The 23,508-nt window shown below is 52.8% G+C and overlaps 5 gene segments (V, D, J or C); all 5 read left to right on the forward strand.

Annotated features, from left to right (window-relative positions):
* Positions 1-1,137: 1,137 nt before the first annotated feature.
* LOC128824825 (immunoglobulin lambda variable 8-61-like) lies at positions 1,138-1,660 on the forward strand. The segment is given in 2 exon segments: positions 1,138-1,207; positions 1,314-1,660. Coding segments are annotated over 2 exon segments (393 nt in total).
* Positions 1,661-3,010: 1,350 nt separating this feature from the next.
* LOC128824826 (immunoglobulin lambda variable 6-57-like) lies at positions 3,011-3,676 on the forward strand. The segment is given in 2 exon segments: positions 3,011-3,075; positions 3,189-3,676. Coding segments are annotated over 2 exon segments (534 nt in total).
* Positions 3,677-12,706: 9,030 nt separating this feature from the next.
* LOC128824827 (immunoglobulin lambda variable 5-39-like) lies at positions 12,707-13,305 on the forward strand. The segment is given in 2 exon segments: positions 12,707-12,782; positions 12,902-13,305. Coding segments are annotated over 2 exon segments (450 nt in total).
* A 3,247-nt stretch (positions 13,306-16,552) lies between these two features.
* On the forward strand, positions 16,553-17,225 carry LOC128824828 (immunoglobulin lambda variable 8-61-like). The segment is given in 3 exon segments: positions 16,553-16,615; positions 16,760-17,052; positions 17,190-17,225. Coding segments are annotated over 3 exon segments (375 nt in total).
* Positions 17,226-19,439: 2,214 nt separating this feature from the next.
* Positions 19,440-20,345, forward strand: LOC128824829 (immunoglobulin lambda variable 6-57-like). The segment is given in 2 exon segments: positions 19,440-19,512; positions 19,957-20,345. Coding segments are annotated over 2 exon segments (435 nt in total).
* The last annotated feature ends 3,163 nt before the right edge of the window (positions 20,346-23,508 follow it).

Here is a 23,508-nt window from a genome sequence, read left to right on the forward strand (position 1 = left end):
TGCCAGTCAAGGACTGTTACACTGTTCAGACAGCCCCATTCCTGTCTGCCCCCCAGTGACTGATCCCCAGGGTCCCTTCGGAGCTCTCTCTGCTTGGGGCTGGCTTTGTGACCCTGGTTGCCCCAGTGCCACTTGGAACATGGTGCACAAACGTGCGAGGCAGCAGAGCCGGAAAGGTCGTGCTGCATGGCGGTGGGAGGATGTAGGGGAGCCTGCCCAGATTAATTCCCCACAGCCCCGTGTACCCTGCAGGGCTCCTCCAGCCCAGCGTGCAGGGGAGTTTCAGGTGAAGCCAGTGGATCTGTGACCATGGAGAGCCAAACACCTGCGCTGCAACCCGTCCCCTGCCCATTCCGGTGCCAAGTACGGGTGCCCAGGGCTCTGTGTGTTCTGCCCTCTGAGGCGGGGAGAGGGGCACACGCAGACCCCCTGAAAGCCATTCACAGGAAGGAATCATCAGCAACAGCAGAACTGGGGCATGCGTATGATTAAACAAACGTGAATTCACTGCTTTACTGGGAACGTTCGATCCCTTCCAGCCATCATTGAATTGTGATAATCGGTTTGATCTTATCTGTGGATAATTTTAAAGCAGAAAGTACTTTACTGAAGCAAGCCCCACTGCCTGAAATGGGTAACAAACATCAGTCAAGCTCGGCTATTTAATGAATCACTAAATATCCATGTACAAGAATTTAAACAAGGATAGAGGCTTCTTGTATTTCTGGGAAAGCAACCGTGGTTACTACCCCTGAATTGCACTCCACAGAGTGGTAGCCAGCAATCATCATAGCACTGCCCAGTGCCTTACTCTGCTTTTGTGTGTGTTCCTGGGGTCTGGATTCAAATCCTCGTTGCCTCTGGACTTGCAAGAATGAATCTAGGAGCTGTGCCATCGTCTGTTCTGGCTGGAAAAATGTTACTAATTCAGCTGTGGTTCTTGCTCTGTCTGAGATTTGCTCACTTCATGCCGCCTTCTTCCTCAAGCCTCATCTTCCTTTTAAAAAAATTCTCTTCTCTAGAACATGCTCTGTACCCAGTGAGCAGGGGGCTGATTTGCATGAAGGGGCAGTTCTCCAGCTCTGGGGGTTTAAGAGAGAATCGGAGGGTCCCAGGCACAGACCTGTTTGCCTCAGGAAGCCAAGCTCGTCTGGATCCACCATGGCCTGGGCCCCTCTGCTCCTCGCGCTGCTCACTTACTGCTCAGGTCAGCTGGGCGGGTTTATGTTCAGTGTGATTGTTATGGAGGAGGTGACTTTTCAAGGAATAAAGGAACTGAATTAATAATACTGTGTTTGTAATGTTGATTTCAGGGGTCAGTTCACAGCCCGTGGTGAATCAGGAGCCCTCAGTGTTCATTACCCCAGGAGGGGCTATCACTCTGTCCTGCAGCCTGAGCACTGGAGCCATCACCACCAGCAACTATCCCTCCTGGTACCAGCAGAAACCAGGCTCTGCTCCTCGGATGCTTATATATGAAACTAGTAAGAGACCCTCCGGGATCCCTGCCCGGTTTTCTGGGTCCATTTCCAGTAACGACGCTGCCCTGACCATCACTGGTGTCCAGGTAGAGGACGATGCTGACTATTACTGTGCTGTGTATACGGGTAGCAGTGGTGCACTGCACACAGTGATACAGCGAGGTGGGGAACTGAGATAAAAACTTCCCCTTTTCTCCCCCTCTCTCTGCACTGGCTCTGCTGGGAACGGTGCAGGCTGCAGTCTGGCTTCTGCCGAGAAAAAGTCCGACTGCTGATTATAATTCCAATTATAATTCCAGCCCTTCTCTCCCGGGTGGTGTGGCCCTTTCCTGCCTCTCTTTGCACAGGGAACAGCTCTGCCCTGTTCTCTAATCGCTCTCTGTAGTCTGCAGATCAGCTCAGGCAAATCTCCTGTGTCCAGCCGAACGGGGCCTGTGTTTTAAAACACTGGGCATGTGTCTCCTCAACTGCGCTATGTGATGGTCTTCACACACAATCCCTGACACTGAACCATGATACATTGGGGGCCAAATCCAGAAGTGATGCATGGGGGTGGGGGTATGAGCTAGATTCCCTTCAACACACACAGATGATTGGAATATAGGGCAGGTGACTGTGTCATTGTAACAGGTAACATGCGGGCTCTGGAGCCATATTACTTTAATCCAAAGCAATCCTGCTGCATCTGTTATTTTCTGAGGGAAGATACTTTTGTTCCTTCCTCAGACCTGACCTTTCTGCATCTGGCAATGTACTAATCTAGCTAGCTCCATGTTTTTAACCTTGTGAGACAACAGGCCAGAGTCTGAATTCAGTTGAACTGGTGTAAATGCAAAATAATTCCATTAAGGGCAATGAAGTTTACTCTGCGTCTACACTGGTGGTGTACATGAGATCGGAATTTGGCGCATTGGCTTTGGAGAAGGGCAATGCACTGGCCGGTGTCTGTACGGATGCAAATTCCATGTAACTTTGACTAACTGCTCCCAGCCCCACCCTGATCCCTTATGACAATATTCCAGCTGCAGGCTGTGAAGTGGAAAACACATTTCCCTTCCACACTCACATCAGCAAACAGCCGGTGGCCATGTCTGGGCTTCATTTCCCATTAGTCACAGAGCTTCCCAGCACCGTCCCATTCCTTCCCCGCACAGCGAGGTGGGAAATGGCTGCAGCTGCAGCTTGAATCTCTAGATCCTACAAGTAATCCAGGGCTATAAGTGGACTCTGTGCAATGCAGAAAATCACTTCTCCCACCTGTGCGGGGTTCTCCTTTGTACTGTGATTGATGAATGAGCAGCCCGTGGGCAATACTCACCAGTGCTGAGTGTCAGTTACTGAGACACTTGTCCTTTATGGCCCTTCTCCCATCTCAGAGTGGGGGGGGGGGGGGTCAGGGCAGCAGCAGCAGCAGCCAATGAGCAGGGAACTGTTTTGCATGAAGGGGCCATTCTCCAGGGGGTTCTCTGGGGGTTTAAGAGAGAATCGGAGTGTTTCAGCCTGAGACCTGTTTGCCTCAGGAAGCCGAGTGCATCTGGATTTCTCACCATGGCCTGGGCCCCTCTGCTCCTTGCCCTGCTCACTTACTGGTCTGGTATGGAGGAGTCTTTCAAAATTACTCATAATTTTCTGCATATTTAATTTCCTTTTACTCTGGTTGCTGAAGCTCCTCTCACTCTATTCTCTCTGTGATTGATTCTGTTCCAGGTTCTGATGCCCAGTTTGTGCTGACTCAGCCGCCCTCAGTATCAGCGTCCCCTGGGCAAACGGTTACGATCTCCTGTGCCAGGAGCAGCGGCAGCATCACTGCTAGCTGGAATTCCTGGTACCAGCAGAGCCCTGGCCGAGCTCCAGTACTGATTATATATGAGGATAGCAAGCGGCCCTCAGGGATTCCAAGTCGATTCTCTGGTGCCATTGACAGCTCTGCCAAAACCATCACTCTAACCATCTCTGGGGTTCAAGCCGACGATGAGGCTGATTATTACTGTGCTTCATATGCTGGCAGCAACAATTCCACAGTGCTGCAAGCACATGGGGAACTGAGACCAAAACCTCCCACAGCAGCTCACGTGAAACTCCTCTGCGCTGGTCTCACTGTGTCTTTGTGCTGCCTGAGGCCCTGCAGCGAAATGAACTGTCTCTCCCCAGTCACGGGTGGTACAATCCCAAATCAAGGGCAAATTGTGAGGTAGCTTCTGTGTGTCTTGTTAGGGGGTGAACAGCCAGGGAGGCAGCTGCCCTGTGGGGATGCGCTGAGGCATTGTACGGCATGGGGCGGACATAGACAAATGCCTCACAGGACTCTGGGCAGGGAGGGGCTGGGGAAAGGAGCAGCCTGTGCTCTCCCCATCGCTGCTGCCCACTGCTAGCGATCCACGGGGTTGTGGCCCTGTCCACTCTCCACCTGGACTGGCCGTGCTGCCCTTAGACTGGTGGATGACACAGGTGGTAGCTGACCCCCAAGCCAGCACTCCAGACGAGCACCGTGTCTACACTGGGTCTGGCTCCTGCGCAGGTGCATTGAGATGGGAAGGGACTTGGGAGAGTTGGGATGTGATTCCAGGGGTGGGCTTCTTGAAACCCCTGCTGCGTGAATTCCCAAGCCGGACACACCCTGGGGAGGAAGGGTTGGGTCGGCTCCACCTGGGATGGGATAGGGGTATCTGTCATAGGGGCATTATAACCAATAATAGTGTTTAAGCCATGAACACGAATATAGAAATTCCACATCACAGGATGGCTGAGTATGAACGATACTTGATCAGACGAGTGCTATGAAGCCAATGAGACATTTTCTGGTAAGGAGAATAACTGGAATGAATTGCTATCATATATGCAAGCGATATGACCCCATCTCTGGAGGGGTGGCCAACATGTAGGAGGGCAGAATTATACTGCAAAGAGATGTGGGAAGATTAAACCATTGGAGGCTGCAGGAAACCAGAGGCGACTTGGTACTAATAGACATAAAGCCTTATCCCAGGGAAGGAAATGAACAGCACAGAGAGAAGCTGGGGAAGGGCAAGAACCAGGCTGTTCCACCCATCACACTGAAGTGAGTTTCTTTCTGGTTTGTATCGTTAACACTGTCCTAGCAGTGACCCCGGGAAGGGGTGTGATTGGGCCTGGGAATTAGAAGGGGAGGTAGTCCCAGTAAATCTCTTTGATAAGAAAGTGACCCACAGGCTGAAGCCATTGGGGAACATACCAGTGACCGCTAGGGGTCCTCATTGTCCCACTAAGGCTCCTTGGGAAAGACTAGGGTTACCATACGTCCGGATTTTCCCGGACATGTCCGGCTTTTTGGGCTCCAAATCCCCGTCCGGGGGGAAATCCCAAAAAGACGGACATGTCCGGGAAAATCGGGACATGCGGTGCCGGGCCGGGGGCCGGGCCGGCGGAGCGGTGCCGGGCCGGGCCGGTGGTGCGGTGCCGGGGGCTCGAGGGCTGGACTCGGGGGCCGGGCCGGCCGGGCCGGGGGCTCGGCCGGCGGTGCCGGGAGCCGGGCTGGGGACCGGCGGTGCGGTACCGGGGGTGCTCGGCCCGGGGGCCGGCCCAGGGGCCGGCAGTGCTGGGCGGGCTGGGGCCGCTCGGCCTGGCCCGGGGCCGGCACCCCAGGGCCCGAGCCGACCCAGGCTGGAAATGCCGGGGAGGGCCAGCCTGGGCTGCGCCTCCTCCCCCACAGCCCCCCTTACCTGCTTCAGGCTTCCCGCGACTCAAATGTTCGTGGGAAGCAGGGGAGGGGGCGGAGACTTTGGGGAGGGGGCGGAGTTGGGGCGGGGCCGGGGCCCCGTGGAGTGTCCTCCTTTCGGAGGCACTAAATATGATAACCCTAGGAAAGACAATGTCTAGCACGGGGAGGGAAGGGGGCACTTTTTGGCCTGAGGGCCACATCTGGGTATAGAAATTGTACGGCAGGCCAAGAATGCTCATGAAATTGGGGTTGGGGCGCAGAAGGGGGTGAGGGCTCTGGCTGGGGATGCGAGCTCCGGGGTGGGGCCAGAAATGAGGAGTTCAGGGTGCGGGAGGGGGCTCAGGGCTGGGGCAACAGGGGTGGGGCGTGGGAGAGGGCTTTGGTTGGGGGTGCGGTCTCTGGAGTGGGCTGGGGATGAGGGGCTTGGGGTGTAGGAGCGTGCTCCAAGCTGGGACCTAGGGGTTTGAGGGGTGGGAGGGGGATCAGGGCTGATGCAGAGGGTTGGGGCACAGTGTATGGGAGGTGAGGTCTTTGGCTGGGGGTGCAGGCTCTGGGGTGGGGCTGAGGATGAGGGGTTTGGGCTGTAGGAGGGTGCTCCGGGCTGGGACCAAGGGGTTCGGAGGGCAGGAGGGGGATCAGGGCTGGGGTAGGGGTTGGGTCAAGGGAGGGGAGTGGCTCAGGGTGCAGGTTCCAGGCAACGCTTATCTTAAGCAACTCTCAGAAGCAGCAGCATGTCCCCCCTCCGGCTTTTACATGGAGGCGCAGCCAGGCAGCTCTGTTGTGCGCTGCCCCATCCGCAGGCGCCGTGCCTGCAGCTCCCATTGACTGCGGGTCCTGGCCAATGGGAGCTGCGGGGGCGGCTCTTGGGGTGGGGACAGCGTGCAGAGTGGAGCCCCCTGGCTGCCAGTATGCACAGGACCCGGAGGGGGGATATGCTGCTGCTTCTGGGAGCCGGGCGGACCGGCCCCTGACCCTGCTCCCCGGCTGGAGCACCGGAGTGGGGCAAGCCCTAGACCCTGCTCCCCAGCAGAAACTAGGGGGCTGGGTTAAACCAGCTGGCAGGCCGGATGCGGCCCATGGGCTGTAGTTTGCCCATCCCTGGTCTAGCACAACCTGAAAACCCTGCAGGGAGATTTCCTTGTAACTGATTATTCACCCCAAGCAAGGAACTTTTTGGAATGGCCCATTTGTACCATACTTTTATAGCCACATCAGTGTCAAATGCCAAAAGAAGGTATATGAAATGTTGGTGGACCCTGTGTCTCCTTGTGAGCACCAGGCTGACATGGCTTAATCACTGAGCTACACACAAGGCAGGGTACGTGTCTAGTGCCATCCATGATGTCTACCTGCACTGTCCATGCTTGGCTGGAAGAGGTCATTAGATCTGCAGAAATCCCCTGGTGTCTGGTCGTTCTGGTGGTTAGTTCACCAGTCGGTTCCCCTCTCCCCGGATAGCAGGGTGGACTTGGCTGGCTGACGGTCCTGCTAAGCCTCAGTTCCCTGGCTGGGGGAGGGAGGGTGAAAGCACAAGTGTGTGATAATGTTACAGTGGAGTTAGAGTAACCCAGCCTCATCCCAGCTGATTGGCACAATTAGAACAAGCAGACGGACAGAGAGAAAAGGGAAAAGGAAAGAGAAGAAATAAGGATCAGGAACTCCATTTTTGGGGGCAGCTTCAGCTTCTTCACTCTCTACCCCTTTCTCTCATCCTCCGCTTGCCTGTCCCCCTAGACAACGGCTCTCAGGGGTGGGCACTGGCTGGCAGAGTCCTGGTCCCCCCTGGAGTCCTTTAGAGTATAAGAGCGGCCATACCGATTCAGATCAATGGCCCATCTCGCCCAGTATCCTGTGTTCCGACAGTGGCCAATGGCAGGTGCTCTAGAGGGAATGACCAGAACAGGGAATCATCAAGTGATCCATCCCCTGTCGCCCATTCCCAGCTTCTGGCAAACAGCGGTTAGGGACACTTCAGAGCATGGTTTTGCATCCCTGCCCATCATTGCTAATAGCCATTGGTGGGTCTATCCTCCATGAACGTATCTAGTTCTTTTTTGAACTCAGTAATATGGACAGAGAGACACAGGGGGCTGTGGAGCAATTCTGCTGCTCTTCATTGGCAGGTGGGGGTGGGCCGGGTTCCCTGCCTCTCCAGCACACGGCTGTTTGCTCAGGCTGTGCCCAGGGACCAGGGGTGATTTCGGTCTGACTCCACTGACTGGCGCTCGTGTATGCTTTATCCTCCTGACGCCGACAGGGAACAGCAGCCACGTTCCTTCTCCCCTGGCGCTGGAGGTAGGGGCCAGGGCCAAACTGGGGTTTACCTCTTGAGTATGTGCGATTTCTCCCAGAGACTTGTCATTTGTTCTTTCTTTGCTGTTTTCCTTGAAATAAGTCGCTTTGTGTATGTGTGGACACTCAGTGAGGTTTGGAGGTGTCCTTAACTGGGGAAAGTCAGCAACAAAGCGCTGGATCCATTGTTGTGAGCGATGGGGACCAGTCACTTCTAAGGGAGCTCTTGGACAGCATCCGCTCAAACCACCCCATCTGTGCACTGACAGTCTTGATAGCTATTGACCTGAATCCAATCGGCCTTTTTAGGGGCAGTGGAGAGGCTCGTGGGGGAAAACTCTGGCCATACCTGGAGAGAATTAAAACCCTCTCTCTGAGCAGGGAATCTTCAGCAGGTGTCTGGCTTCACTGCAGCGATTGCTGGGGAGCCCAGTCAGGGGCTGGATTCAGCTGGAGCTAATTGCTCGTTACTGGGGAAAGCAGGCACTATAAGAAGGGGGAGCAGGGGCAGGTCACTCTGTTATGGGGGTTAGGCTGAGTTAGGGGCCCTGTGCATTCTGGGATGTGGGAGAGCTAGAACAGTAGGGAGCCCTTTGGCTTGGTTTAGTGGGGCCAGCTCTCTGATCTCAGAGGTGAGGCTGTCCCTGTGCCAGAGCTTGGCTTACCTGACCTCTCAGGTATGTTTGAGACAATCCATTACAGGGCTAAACCCCCACCAGAGCAATCCCAGATAGGTAACTGAGCGAGTGGGTTTGTGAGTTCACAGACAGGAACAATCAGACACCACAATGAGTGGGAAATATTTCCAGATGAGGAGTTTATTCTAGTTCTGGTCTAGTCCCAGCTGCTAGTAGCTGAGCCCAGAGTAGGGGCTGCTGCTCTCCAACTCTGTGTCTTGTTTGTAAGTTGGTATTTTGGCTTCTCCACCAATGAGAACTTTCCCACAGGAGGACTGTGCCTCCCTATTACACGGCATTTCATCTTCTCTGCTCTTCCTTCGCTTGAAGGAAACCAGCACCAGGGAAACAGCAACAAGAAAAATTCCTTGTAAAAGGAAAAAGCAGAATCAGTGGTGAACAGGCAGCAAAACATTAAAGGGATTAGTGTGTTCCTGGGAGTGAGTCTGTGCCGTGTAAAGCAATTGATCATCCTACACCTTTACACACCCACAGAGTTGATTTTGTTACCTATCTCCTTAGAAACAATCCACATCTAGTCGATTGTTTCGAGACAGCAGCGTTCCTGTGTGTGCAACTATCAGGAGGGGGGCAGCTCCCTGGACAGGAATTCGACCACAAACTATAAATCCAGAGTAGCCAGCTCAGAAATCGGAGGATTTGCCCCCAAACTGCACAGACCTGATCTTAGTCTCAGTAGCAAAGGACGTGTCTAGATTTCCATCTCCACCTCTCCCTGGCAGCCAGGAGAGGCAGCAGCCTGCTCATGAAGTAATGCTGGAGGAGGAAGAGAATTCACAACAGTGGCCTGTTCCATTCAGCTAGTCCCAGCGTTTTCCTGGGGTTCAGCACATTCTGTTTAAGAGAAATGGGGTCATACCATCCAGTCCATAGGGGGGTGTGAAAAACAAATCTCTGTCCAAGCCCAGCACTCTCTTCTCCTGGCGGTGAATGGAGGGGAGAGAAGGGAAAACGACCTGCCGAGCGAAAGGGGCTTTGCTGCAACAGCCTCAGAGCAGAGGGGAAGCAGAACGGCCTCAATGGTCAGTCACCCAACTTACTGCCACCCTCCCCCCCCACTCTAACGGCAAATCTGCCAGAGCACGTCACCCCCAGTGGTAACTTCCTTACTGCATGGGAAGCCCCTGGGAGTAGGTGCTGTTCTCCTTGCATGCACCGTACACGCCACGCCCTGGCACTTGGCGTACTCCTGGTTTCAAATCAAATTGCAGGAGGGTGGCTACTTCTCCCTGTACGGCTGGGGGGGCCTAGTTACTTTGCTGCTCCTTGCTGGTTAAGCTGAACAGCACCTGATGCAGCTTCTCTATGGCCAGTTTATCATTCTCTGCTCTATACAGATCATTCGACAGAGGCAGATAATGGCTTTCCCAAGCTCCTTAACAACCGCCCCTTCTCCATCCCAGCACTGTCCCCGGATGCTTGTGGGATGGGTGCCAGTGAGCTGAGGATAACTTGGAGCCTATCAGAGGCATCCAGATTTGCATTCAGCATGTCCGCTCGCATCACAGGGTTTAAGAAGCAAGTGGAGAAGGCACCACTGAATTCAGAGAGCCCTGTGGCTGGGTGTGCTGTTCCTAGGATGGCTTGGGTCACCACACTGCTGGTTCTGGTAGCCTGTTGGGCAGGTAAATAGAACTGCATGCTTGATCTCAGAAGCTAGGTCAGGAGTGTGCCCGGTGCATGGCACACCCACATTTACAGACACTTTGGTGACCTGTGGTTCTGTGTTGTTTCAGGTTCCAGTTCACTTTGACTCAGCCACTGAGTATGTCAGTGACTCCAGGAGAAACTGTCCAACTCGCATGTGTTCCTAGCAGCGGAGAAAGCATCAGCAGTAGATACATACGCTGGTACCAGCAGAAGCAAGGGGAGAAACCAAGATACCTGCTGTATTACAAGGATGACTCTACCCAGGGTAAAGGCTCTGGTGTCCCTGACAGGTTCACTGCCTCTAAAGACACTTCCCGGAACACCTGCTTTTTAACGATCAGCAGGGCTGAAGCGGAGGATGATGCTGATTACTATTGCGCAGACTGGGACAGCACAGCTAACCAGTACACAGTGATAGAGCTGCATGGAGAAGAGGAACAAAATCCCCTTTCACCCACAGTGACACAGCGCCTGGAGCCCACCTACGTGTCTCTTGTTCCTATGAGATGTCCCGGTGGATTGGCTCCTGGCTAAGTGTGATCTCCAATTCCTGTCAGTCCTCGTTGCCTTTCAAAGCTACGGGCTTTTCTGGCTGAAGAACTCACCTGTATTCTGACACAACATCACTGGCCAGATGCACAGACTGAGTTAAAGGCAGTAAGGGACTCAATCCAGGGCACTAGGGATCCCAGCCCCAAGGATACCAACAGGAACCATTCTACAGTAGGCATTATGCTGTGAGATTGGACCACCCCGAAGCTGGTATTTGAAGAGCCCTTCCTGGCTAATGGCTGGTACCGTTATTACACTTCTAGCTCCGGCTCATAGTTCTGCTGAGTTGCAGCCTAGAAGGGACCATTGTGACCATCCAGTCTGACCTCCTGTGTGAGACAGGCCAGAGAACTTCACCCCGTAATTCCTGCCTCACGCCCAAAAATGTGGTGGAATTTGCCCATCTCCTTTAGAAAGACCCCAGGCTTTATGTTCCACAGCCCTTTGTATTCTGCTCCAGTGCTTAATTATTTTGCATGTCATTTCCAGTTTGAATTTTTCTAACTGCAGCTCCCAGGCGTTGGATCTTGGTCTGCCTTGGTCTGCTAGATTAAACAGCCCCTGAGTACCTGCTCTTCCACCGTGATCAAGTCACCTCTTAACCTTCTCTTTGACAAGCTAAATAGTGAGAGAGAAAGTAACTCAGCCGACGATTAGTGTTTCCCAGACCTTGAAATATTCACTTAGCTGTTCTCTGGACCCTTCCTAACTTGTCAACGGCCTTTTAACATTGCAAACCACAGACCTGGACACACTGTTCCAGTTGTGGTCTCTTGAGTTACACAGACAAGGGTAATCTCAGCTTCCTTCTCCTCCAGCACACTCACAGATGCTGGTGCTGATGTAACTATTTGCATGGAGTTGTCCTCCTGCAAACAGAGAGATTGAGCCTACGTCTCAGGTGCTGAGGGCTCCCAGCTCCCACTGACTTCTACCAGAGCGCCATGTGCTCAGCACTTCCCAGGATCGGGCCCAGTGGGTGCCCAAGCTCCATGTACTCCACGTTTGTAAAGCAAAGCCAGTACAGACAAGGGCACCTAGAGCTGCTGCCATTGGGGTCCTTTGCCCAGGTGCAACTTCTCTCCAGCTGAGCAGCAAAGTTCTAACTTGGTTTTTGTTCCTTTGAAACAATGCCAAGGCTGGGAGGCCAGTGGGCTCTGCCGCTCTTTTCTTATGCCTGTTTGTAAAGATCATTTAATGCTTCGCTTTCGATTTTCAGAATAATCCTCAATATTCTTTAAAACATTCCTTTGAGAAAGCCGTCCTTCCCGAGCAACCCCACAATAACAAACCAGTGTGAGCAGTAAGGGATTGCCCGCAGGACACGTGGTATCTGGGCTCATGGAACTTGGGTGGGTGGGATGCTGCGGACAATGACCAAGGGGATCATTGCTGTGGATTTGCCCCGATGTGCCTGGGCCCTAAAGTGTGGGACCATCTAACGGGGCCCCCCCATACAAGGGATCAGACTTTCCAAACTGTGAAACGACGCTGCCCACGTCCTTCTCAGTACAAACCAGGTCTCTGCAGAGTGCCGGGCCTCTGAGCTGTGACCAAAGCAATAACAGGAAGCGTGTCGGGGAGTCAGTGAGGCTGAGAGCACTGGGGCTGTTTAGAGACCCAAGAGTTGGGGCTTGACTGAGGTCAGCTCAGGGGCAGTCAGGACCTCACAGGATCTAAGCCCTCAGAGACTCTGTACAGACTAGCAGGTGGCAGTATAAGACCGCCCAATAGCATTAGCAACACCCCCTCTGTAACTCGAGTCCCAAGGGAAGGGCTTGGGGAAGTTGAACGCCTTAGGGCCATAGAACTTGAGACTATGTAGATCATTCTAGGAGGTCAGTGAAAAATGAATCCACATACGAAATACCTGAAACGTTTTACTTCAAACATTCTATTTTCTCTTTTGTTGCTAACAACAAACACAGCACCCCGAGGCTGGCGCCCCCCGAGTCCGACGCTCCCCAAACTCAGCCCTCCAAGCAGTTGCCTGCCCCTAAATCTGGCGCTGTCTAGAGGCTCTTTCCTTAGTGACAGCCTTGGAAATCCCCAACCTTGGCCCTGCAACTGAGTCTGCCAGGGACTGCCGTCCCCGCTGGCATGGCTCAGTGGGGCTTGTTGCCACTCCCCCACTGACGACAAAGGTGCTTCCTACATCGGGGTCAGATGGCTGGTAGGGAGGACGGGGTTTGCCAGGCTTTGATTTTCCCATGATGCCCTGCCACTGAGTCAAGGAGCCAATAACAGCTGTGCAGATTTGCATAAAGGCTCAGGATGGTTCTGCTGAGGGCAATTTAAGCCGGGAGCATGGAGCAGGTTCCAGGGTGACTGAAGAGCTTCTCCCGGGTGCGTGAAATCTCTGCACAATGCTCTGGGCTCCTGTGATTGTTCTCCTGGGGGCATGGTGCACAGGTAAGGACACCCCGCTAGACCACACTTTGCTGGCCCAAGGCTCTTCTCTGGGACGTAAAGGCCCGTGAGAGCTGAGGCTAACATTTGTGGCAATTGTATGCACGGTCTTGTTGTTGTAGGCGCCAGCTCCCAGCTTGTGGTGACTCAGCCGCTCTCAGTGGCAGAACCTCCAGGAACGACGGTAAAGCTCTCCTGTGCTCTGAGCAGTGGGTACAGCATCGGCAATGACAGGGTGCGATGGTACCAGCAGAAGCCGGGCAGTGCCCCGCGGTTTGTGTACCACTATCACACCAGCAGTGACCAGGGCAGGGGCACAGGGATCCCAGCGCGATTCACCGTCTCCCCTGACACCTCCAACAACCTCTGGAATTTAGTCATCTCAGGGGTGCAAGCAGAGGATGAGGCTGGCTATTACTGCTGTACATGGGATGGTAAGCAGAGTGTGTATCACAGTGAGACATCCACAAGGGGAACTGAGATGAAAACCTCCAGCCTCTTGCACTGTGACCTGCTCCAGCAGTAGGGTTTGAAGTAACAGTGGAAGAAATAAACACCAAAGAAGTAACAGAGGCAGAGCAGGAGGAAGGATTCTGCCGGGGAACGGGGCTTGTACCCTTGTATGGCTCAGACGATTCTCTGGTTCTGTCCCAAACCCTTGGCAAAGCAGGGCAGGGGAAGGTCACTGCTTTTGCGATTGAGTTCACTTGGCCACTGCCAGGAAAAAGGCTGCTCCTGGAAAGAGGAGGAGGAAAGAGACTGTCAAGGAAACACCCGTCTTCCTGCAGGGCTTTCCCATGCTCCATGCTAACATTGAAAAGCAGGAAATGTTCTGCCTTCCTATCACTTTGACAAGGCACCAGGGGGGCTTCCAGAGCTCCCAGCATGTGGTGTATGGGACAGAGGCTGCCCTTGACAAGAGGGAAGAGGATGAGTGGGAAGCAGTGTCTGGCAGTGATCAGGGGAGCTCCAGGGCTTTGAGAGAGAATTGGAGGTTTCCAGTCACAGACCCGTTTGCCTCAGGAAGCCGAGCTCGTCTGGATCCACCATGGCTTGGGCCCCTCTGCTCCTCACGCTGCTCACTGCCAGAGCCGCTGGTGTCCCACAGTGCTTCACTGCTTCCATGTCTGGTAACACCATGTCCTTAACCATCGCTGGGGCCCCAGCAGAGGATGAAGATGGTTATTACTGTGCTGCGTGGAGTGGGGGTGCTCATGCAATGATGCGATCGGATGCGAACAGAGGAAAACACCCCATAGGCTGTGACGGGCTGGCAAATGTCTCTTACATATGACACAATTGTTAATTCACCCCAGAATATTTGCCGCTTTCACAATTGCTCATATTCAGTTTGTGATCCACTATAACCCTCAGATCCTTCCCAGCAGTACTACTGCCTCGCCCATTACTCCCTAGAGAGAGTGGGCCCCGCAGACGTGTGAAGGGAAAGCGGAATCAACGGTGATGGAGAATCCTATGCAAGAAAGACCCCATGACTGGCTGCCTGCTGGGCTAGAGGAGAGGAATCCACATGGGGCCGTCTTTGCAGATATTTTTTCGTGTAGCATCTGCTGGATGAAAGTGTCTCCACTGTCAAAACTGAGGGGCCCTAAGCAAGCTCTGGAGCTCTGGGACAATATGTGGAACTGAAGACTACTGGAATGGACAGATTCAACCTCTCCTCTACCCAATGATCAGAAGTTTAATAAACCCCTTGTGACCAGGGTCCCAGGGGAGCCACACTGAAATTACTCAATTAGGGCAAACTGCAAAGACTGGGGTAGACAATCCCAAAGTTGGTGATCATTCCATTACTTAGATCCACCAAGCTAGCCTCAAATAGCTTCTATAATACCCTACTCGTTACCCAGAAGCCAAAACAGAGTTACCTAAAAGCAACCCTGCCTTCGGCCTGCACCCAGACACCCCAGTCAAATATGAGGAGGATTACTGAAAATCTTATTCATCATATAAGAAAATTCTACCAATCCCAAAGGATCAGACACATGACCTCCCAGGTTAATGAATATTTCAGATCTTACCCCAGTACACACTTACAGCCAATTCTTATTAACTAAACTAAAATGTATTTAAAAAGAAAGGAGAGAGAGAGAGTTGTTAAAAGATCAGTACGCATACAGACATGAGTGCAGTTCTGAGATCAGTTTTATAGCAGAGATGGTGAGCTTTGTAGTTGCAAAGAGTTCTTTCAAAATTAGTCCATAGGTTATAGTCCAATGTTCATATTCAGGGTGATCCAGGTGGGACTGGAGATCTCAGTCTTACAACTCAAGCTTCTTCTGTATAATGCATCAAGCAGCTCTGAGATGAAAGGATCAGCTCTTTTTATGCAGTTTTCTAGCAGACTCTTGACCATACGTCCTGGGTGAACAATAGGCTTTTGAAGTAACCTTCTACTTCATACTTTTCTAAAATGTCTCTAAAGGTCGACTCTGGGTCATTTAGCCAGCGAGCTGCTTAATCCTTTCTGGCCATGTGTCACACCCCTTTTCCTTAGAATTGTGTGATGAGACCTGCCTCCCATTCACAATCACATGGTCGATGGTGACTTCCATTGGCAATCACATCACATCCCCCTGGTAACACCACCACCTGCTTACATGGACACCAACACTGGGAAAAGAGCTCAGGCATTGTTAGCCTCCTCTGATACAGTTTGGCAGCAGGACAGCAGGGGAGGAGCCAGGACCATGTGACCAAACCACTCTCTGCAGATCAGAAGCTAGAGCCCCATAGATCTCAGACTGGGACCCTGGGAACCCTGCATGGTGGGAGGGTCCCAGAGCTTGTCTCCAGCCCGAACGTGGAAATCTACACAGCAGTGAAACAGCCTCACAGCCTGAGTTTGGTGAGCTTGAGCTGGCTGGCACGGGCGAGCTGTGGGGTTTTCTTTGCTGTTCACACAGACCCACAGTGAGCCGGTGGGAAAACTGGAAATTAGGATTAGGGACCATGCCGGTTTGCAACTCCCTTTGGTGTGTCTGGGTCCTGCGTACCCGTCACTGATGGGATAATCTGGCCCCAAGAGTTCCTGGCTCCCAAACCTGTGCTAACTCCTCCAGACCGTGCAATAATCAGCTTGGGGATTTGTTCGTGCCACCAGTGTAAAACGTGATGACAAAGAGAGCTGAAGACAGGGGTCTGTAAAGCACCTGGCACAATGGAACCATGGTCCTGTCTAGGTCTCTGGGTTTCACTGTAACAAGCGTTAGAATAATCGGACATATTTTCATTAACCTCTGGAGAACGGAGTTCAAAGTGTGACTGATGTCAAAGTGAAAATCGGTTTGGTGGTTCCACCAGTGTCCCCTGCTATGCCCGGTACAAATGACTGGAAATCTTGACACAACAGTGGCTCAGGACTGGAAGAGCAAAGATGTTGCAGATGTCCGGGGAACTGGTAACACTGGGCAGAGGTTTGTGGCTAGAACAACAGAGGCCCGAGAGGACAGGATTGGAATGGGAGAAGCAGGGTCAGGACATCCCCACAATGTGTCTTACTGCAGTCAGAGTGATCAGAGAGCACAGGGTTATCAGGAGAGAACAAGGCGGGACTCTACCTGCTCTGTGCACTCAGCCCATTGAAACAACCTCCCTCGGCTCTGCCCCCTTAGAACAGAGCTAGGACTAGAGAGGCAGGCGACTTGGAGTAAGCCACAGATTTGCATGAAGGGGCCGTTCTCCAGCGCTGGGGGTTTAAGAGAGAATCGGAGGGTTCCAGCCAGAGACCCGTTTGCCTCAGGAAGCCGAGCTCGTCTGGATTCCCACCATGGCCTGGGCCCCTCTGCTCCTCGCGCTGCTCACTTACTGCATTGGTAAGGGGGGGTTGATCCGGTGAATGAAGCAAAATAAGAATTTATAACAAGCTGTAGCGCTGCTCTCTCTGCAGGCAGCGCTGAGAACGTCGGTTCTGCTCCATGCTAGGGGGAGTTCTGATGAGCTCGTTTCTCATGTTTCAGGTTTCAGTTCCCAGCAGCTCCAGTCACTGAAGGTGTCCGAGTTCGTGTCTCCTGGAGGGACCGTGACCCTCTCCTGCAGCCTGAGCAGTGGGGCCCTCACTGATCACAACCACCCGTTCTGGGTTCAACAGAGACTGGGGAATGTTCCTCGGCTGATCATGCACAGCACGAGTACCAGGCCCTCGGGGATCCCAGAGCGTTTCACTGGCTCCAGATCGGGTAACACCATGTCCTTGACCATCACTGGGGCCCTAGCGGAGGATGATGCTGATTATTACTGTTCTGTGTGGGCTGTGAGCATTCACCACAGCGATACAGACAGATGGGGAAGTGATACAAAAGCCTCCCTCTGCAAGCCAGGCCATAGAACTTCACCTAGTAACTCCTGTCTAAAGCCCAAAACGTGGTTAAACTCGCCCATCTCTTTTAGAATGACCCCCAGGCTCGATTTATAGACCCCAACTGATGGGGAATGTTCTACAGCTCTTTGTAATCTGCGCCAGTGCTTAATTACTGTGCATGTCATTTCCAGTTTGAAGTTTTTAACTGCAGCTCACAAGCACTGGATCTTGGTCTGCCTTGGTCTGCTAGATTAAATAGCCCCCGAGTACCTGATCTTCCGCTGTGATCAAGTCACCTCTTAACCTTCACTTAGACAAGCTAAATAGTGAGAGAGAAAGTAACTCAGCCTACCATTAGTGTTTGCCAGACCTTGAAATATTCATGTAGCTCTTCTCTGAACCCCAGACCTGGACACACTGTTCCAGTCAATATATGTTCCATTCTATATGCATCCGAAGAAGTGGGCTGTAGTCCACGAAAGCTTATGCTCTAATAAATTTGTTTGTCTCTAAGGTGCCACAAGTACTCCTGTTCCAGTCGTGGTCTCTTGAGTTACACAGACAAGGGTAATCTCACCTTCCTTCTCCTCCAGCACACTCACACATGCTAGTGCTGATGTAACTATTTGCATGGAGTTGTCCTCCTGCAAACAGAGAGATTGAGCCTATGTCTCAGGTGCTGAGGGCTCCCAGCTCCCACTGACTTCCACTGGGAGCATAGAGCAGGTTCCAGGGTGACTGAAGAGCTTCTCCTGGGTGTGTGAAATCTCTGCACAATGCAGAATAAGAACCTACATACAGTAGAATAGAACTTGGTCTCTTTGGTTCCCCGCTGGGGATTTTCCACTCCTCCTCCTCTAGAGCTCTGCAGAGAGTTGGTTTCACCTGGACTGCAGCTCCCCCTTTGTTCTGCCAGGGCCTGGCCTATTCACTTGCTGAAAGTCCTTAACAACTACCTGTTTTTTTGTTTTTTTTTGATAGTGACATTAAAATGTTTTAATAAACTTTCTCAATCCTTTGTTTTTTAAGGCTCCTTCTTTCATACGGAGTTTGCAAGACCGAATTAAAACCAAAGAGGAGCAATAAGTAGAGACAGAGACTGCTATCGAAACCCAGCTTTCATTGACAGCAACAAGAAAAGATTCTGCATGGTTGCAAACAAAAATCAGGGCAGTGTTCTTGTAGCCATGTCGATCCCAGGATATTAGCGAGACAAGGTGGGGGAGGGAATATCTTTTACTGGACCAGCTTCTGTTGGTGAGACAAGCGTGTGAGTTTACCCAGAGCTCTTCTTCAGGTCTGCTCTGTGTAAGCTCCACAGGTTATCTGTCTCAGCAGCAGAGATCCAAGAAAAGCTCTTACCTCACACACCTTGTCTTCCTAATTCAAAGGCGGACATTCCTGCACCCCTCTTGTCTCCTGAGCACAAGGAGGGTGTCTGGAAAGAAGTTAATGCCTTGAGACCTAGTAGATAGCAATACAACAGTGAGTGGGGAAACTGAGGCCTGGTCTACACTCAAAAGTTAACTTGACATAGCAACGTTGGTTCAGGGGTGTGAACAAAACACCCCCCAAGCACCGTAGATATGCTGACCTAACCCCCAGTGTAGACGCAGCTATGTCCAGGGAAGAATGCATCCACTGGCATAGCTCCCGTCGCTCGGAGAGGTGATGTTCCTACACCAATGGAAACACCCTTTCTGGGAGTGGATGGGTCATTACACAAAGTAAAAACTATTTCCCCATACTTCCCACCCCCCACTGTTACACACACTTTCTTGTCAACTGTTGGAAATGGGCCCTCCTGATTATCAATAAAGAAGTTTTTTTCTTCTGCTGATAATAGCTCACCTTAATTGATTACTCTCGTTAGAGTTGGTATGGCAACACCCATTTTTTCATGTTCTCTGTGCACATATATCTTCCTATTGTATTTTCCACTGCATCATCCGAAGAAGTGGGCTGTAGCGCACGAAAGCTTATGCTCAAATAAATTTGTTCGTCTCTAAGGTGCCACAAGTGCTCCTTGTTCTTTACAATTGATCCAGGCCTACAAGTGGACTCTGTGCAATGCAGAAAATCACTTCTCGCACCTGTGTGGGGTTCTCCTTTGTACTGTGAACGAGCAGCCCGTGGTCTACACTCACCAGTGCTGGGTGTCTACTGAGATAAAGACACTTGTCCTTTATGGCCCTTCTCCCATCTCAGAGTGGGAGTGGGGAGGTCAGGCCAGCAGCAGCCAATAAGCAGGGAGCTGATTTGCATGAAGGGGCCGTTCTCCAGCTCTGGGGGTTTAAGAGAGAATCGGAGGGTCCCAGACACAGACCAGTTTGTCTCAGGAAGCCGAGCTCGTCTGGATTCCCACCATGGCCTGGGCCCCTCTGCTCCTCGCGCTGCTCACTTACTGCTCAGGTGAGTGGACGGTTTTGCTAATAACAATCCTCACCTTCCATCACCTCTCAGATTCCAGCAGGGCGAGGGGGGGTAGGATTGCTCTGTATAAATGCAGCAATTGGGTGAACACCGGGGGTGTGAAAAGCCATTTAAGCTAAAGCACAGTGCTGGCACAGGAACAATTGGGTATAAACTGGCCATGAGAAAATTGAAACGGCAAATGAGATGGTTTCGAACCATCAAATGAGGGAGGGTCTGAAATAGCCTCCCAATAGGGACAAAGCACCTAACCCGTTTTAAGCTGGAGCTCGCTAAGGTAACGACCAGGATTGTGTGACTGGGTTGCCTGCGATAGCAGGGGCTGGAGTTGATGACCCAGGAGGTCCCTTCCAGCCCCGTGTGCCAATCAGAGATGCAAACGGCTCAGCTAACAACTTCTCTCTGTTACTGGTTTTGTATTAGGATCCTTGGCCCAGTTTGTGCTGACTCAGCCGCCCTCAGCATCCGCGTCTCCTGGGCAAACGGTGACGATCTCCTGTGCCAGGAGCAGCGGCAGCATCGGTAGCTACTATGTATCCTGGTACCAACAGAAGCCTGGCAATGCCCCAAAGCTTATTATATACGAGTGGAACAAGAGACCCTCTGGAATCTCAGATCGATTCTCCGGCTCTACAGACACCTCCGCCAATGCTGCCTCCTTAACCATCTCTGGGGTCCAAGCCGACGATGAGGCTGATTATTACTGTGATTCAAATGATGGAGGTTACAATCCCACAGTGCTACAGGCCCATGGGGAACTGAGACCAAAACCTCCCACAGCAGCTCACGTTCCACTGCTCTGGTCTCACTGAGTCTTCCCCCGGCCTGAGGCCCTGCAGTGAAATGAACTGTCTCTCCCCCGTCATGGGTGGTACAATCCCCAAAAAAGGGCAAACTGTGAGGTAGCTTCTCTGTGTCTTGTTTTGGGGGATGGAGGCCTGGGGATGCTGCTGCCTTGTGGAGACAGGCTGTAGGGTGTTGTACTGGCATGGGACAGACGTCTGGGGAAGGTCTGTGCTCTGTAGGGCTCCTTATCTCTGCTGGGGCAACGAGCCACATGTGCTCCCCTCAGTCCGTGCTGTCCGTGGGCATGTAGGGGGCGTGGCCTTTCCACTCCGAACTCCTCGCTGGCCGTGTGTGCCATTGGGCTGTGCAGTGCCACTAGGCGACCCCAAAGCTGAGCACTCCGGGGGCGCTAGATCTAGACTGTGTCTAGCCCCTGCCCAGGTGCAGTGAGGAAGGACGATTCCTGGGCCCCGTCCCCATCTCGTGCCTCTGCACTGAACCAGCCAGGGAATGACTCCGGGTACATGAGACAGACGGGGGAGGATGTATACACAGGGGGAGAGACTGGAGTGGGGGTGGGGAGAGACATGGAGATGGGAAGGGGCTTGAGATCACTGTGGGAGTGACTGAGGTTTGTTTCTAGAAAGTCCCTTCTGTGTGACTTCCCACGTCGGCAGACCCTGGGGAGGAAGGGTCCGGATGGCGTCCCCCATGACAGGGTGGAGAGTCTCTGTCATAGCGGATTGTACCAGGTGCCAATGTAGCCTGGTGCCAGGACACCAATGCCACGTTTTCCATTTCGGGGAGTAACAAGGATGAATCCTACAGAGAATACCATTGACCTGACCCCAGCCTTGGGTGGATGCCAGCGTGTAGGAGGGCAGATCCAACATTCCTCTTAGAAAGCCATTCTTCCCAAGCAATCCTACAATAACATTGGAGGGCAGAGGACATCAGGGAGACTTGGTACTAATAAATGTAAAACCTTTATCCCGGGGGAGGACGTGAACGGCACAGATACCGAATGGGGCAGGGCTGTAAGCAGGAAGTTCCAGCCATCATGATGAAGTGGGTTCATTTCTTTATCCCCAATGCTGTCCCAGCAGTGACCCCCTGGAAGGTGTGGGATTGGGCCTGGGAATTAGGAGGGGAGGTGGCCCCAGAGAGATCCCTTTGGAAAGAAAGCGGCTCAGATGATGAAGCCATTGGAGAACCACAGAGCTAAGCGATGAACAATGAGAATATACCAGTGACCGCTAGGGGTCATCCTTGCCCACAGTTTTGCCAGCTGTTGTGAGGCTGCTTGGGACAGACAATGTCTGGTGCACTCTGCAAACCCTGCGGGGGGATTTCCCTCACTGCTGACTGTAACCGATTAGTCTCTCAGTGGAATGGCCCATCTGTACCGTAGTTTTAGAACCATCTCTGTGTCAAACGCAAAGAAAGAGCCGTGGGAAATGTGGGAAGACCCTGGGTCAATGCGTTCCTTTGTGAGCCCCAGGCTGGAGTGGTTTGACCACTGGGCTGCACACATGCCGTGGTACATCTCCACTGCAACGTGATGAGGCAGAGGAAAAGGCCTCATGGAGTGTATTTCAACCACAAAGACAGAGCAGGTAACACAGCGTTGCTGGGCACAAGCTGAGAGCTGTATCTGTGGGGTCAGTAGATGCAGGCGGGCTGGGATTGCTGCTGCCCAGCTGTGCTGCTGATCTCCCTGGGGACTGAGGTCCCGGAGAAGGTGCATCCATGGAAAGAGCAGATCCCTGTCGCTCTCTGCTGCTTCCATTCCCAGGGCTCTGCTGGTCTAATGAATGTACGTCAGCTCCCTGGGGCTAGAGCCCCACAGTCCAGGCTTCTGGCCCTGGAGATGGGAAAGTCCCAGGTTGCTGGTTTTCTCTTCAGCCCTCGGGGGAGCTGGGCAGTGGGGAAGGAAGATGCTTAAAACCTGCTTTATCCGCCAGCAGGAACCATGTGAACAAGGGCCGGTCTGGGATCATGTGACGGCAAAGGCTGAATAGATGAAAAGGGTCCCTCCATCTCTGGGTGGACGCGGCCTTAAACGTTAATAGCAGTTCTGAGCATGTCTGTGACTACAGGCCTTTCCCGCCCTGTACAGAAAGGAACAGGAGTATTCCGGGGGAACCGGACGCCTGAGACTTGCAAACAGAGATTGGCCTGAACCAGACCCGGGATCAGAGCATCACATGGTCTTTAAAGCTGCAGCTACTTTATCCCTTTGGTCAGTTTTCAGGGTTCATTTCAGAGGGTTCGTTTGTGGGACGTGGGCAGGAGGGCGCTCCGCAAAGTAAGAGCTGGGATATGAATCAACTGCTGGTTCCCCCTAATCAGGTTTAAATCACTTACAAGACCAGCAGGGAGGAGCTGGAGACAGCTCAGCCAGTGAGCAGGGAGCAGATTAGCATGAGGGGCTGTTCTCCAGCTCTGGGGGTTTAAGAGAGAATCGGAAGGTTTCCAGCAAAGACCTGTTTGCCTCAGGGAGCCGAGCTCGTCTGGATTCCCACAATGGCCTGGGCCCCTCTGCTCCTCACGCTGCTCACTTACTGCATGTGTAAGAAAGGTTTATTTGCTGGGGGAATTAAATAAGAATTTTCCACAAAGATTATCCCCTCCCCCTCATCCCCGGCCTACCTGCGGGATGTCTCTGGGGACGCTCAGGAATAGCTGTCCTGAGCTGATTTCTAATATTGTTTCAGGTCCCAGTTGCCAACAACTCCTTGCCCTGAAGCCCTCAGAGTCGGTGTCTCCTGGAGGGACCGTGACCCTCTCCTGCAGCTTGAGCAGTGGAGCCATCACTGAGAACAGCTTCCCACACTGGGTTCAACAGAGACCGGGGAATGTTCCCCGACGGCTGATACAAGGCACTAGTGCCAGAGCTGCTGGTGTCCCAGAGCGTTTCACTGCTTCCATGTCTGGTAACACCATGTCCTTGACCATCGCTGGGGCCCTAGCAGAGGATGATGCTGGTTATTACTGTGCTGCGTGGAGTGGGGGAGCTCAACACAATGGTGCGATCGGATGAGGAACTGAGACAAAACCCCCAGAGGCTCTGACAGGCTGGCCAACGTGCCGGCTGCAGAGCATGGTGCCCAGCTGGAGGGAAGCAGAGAGCTGCTTGCGCTGTTCAGGGAAGAGCTTTTCCCTACTCCCTCCTCGCTCTCCTGCAGG

This window comes from Malaclemys terrapin, chromosome 16 (genome assembly GCF_027887155.1).
Source record: "Malaclemys terrapin pileata isolate rMalTer1 chromosome 16, rMalTer1.hap1, whole genome shotgun sequence".
NCBI lineage: Eukaryota > Metazoa > Chordata > Testudines > Emydidae > Malaclemys > Malaclemys terrapin.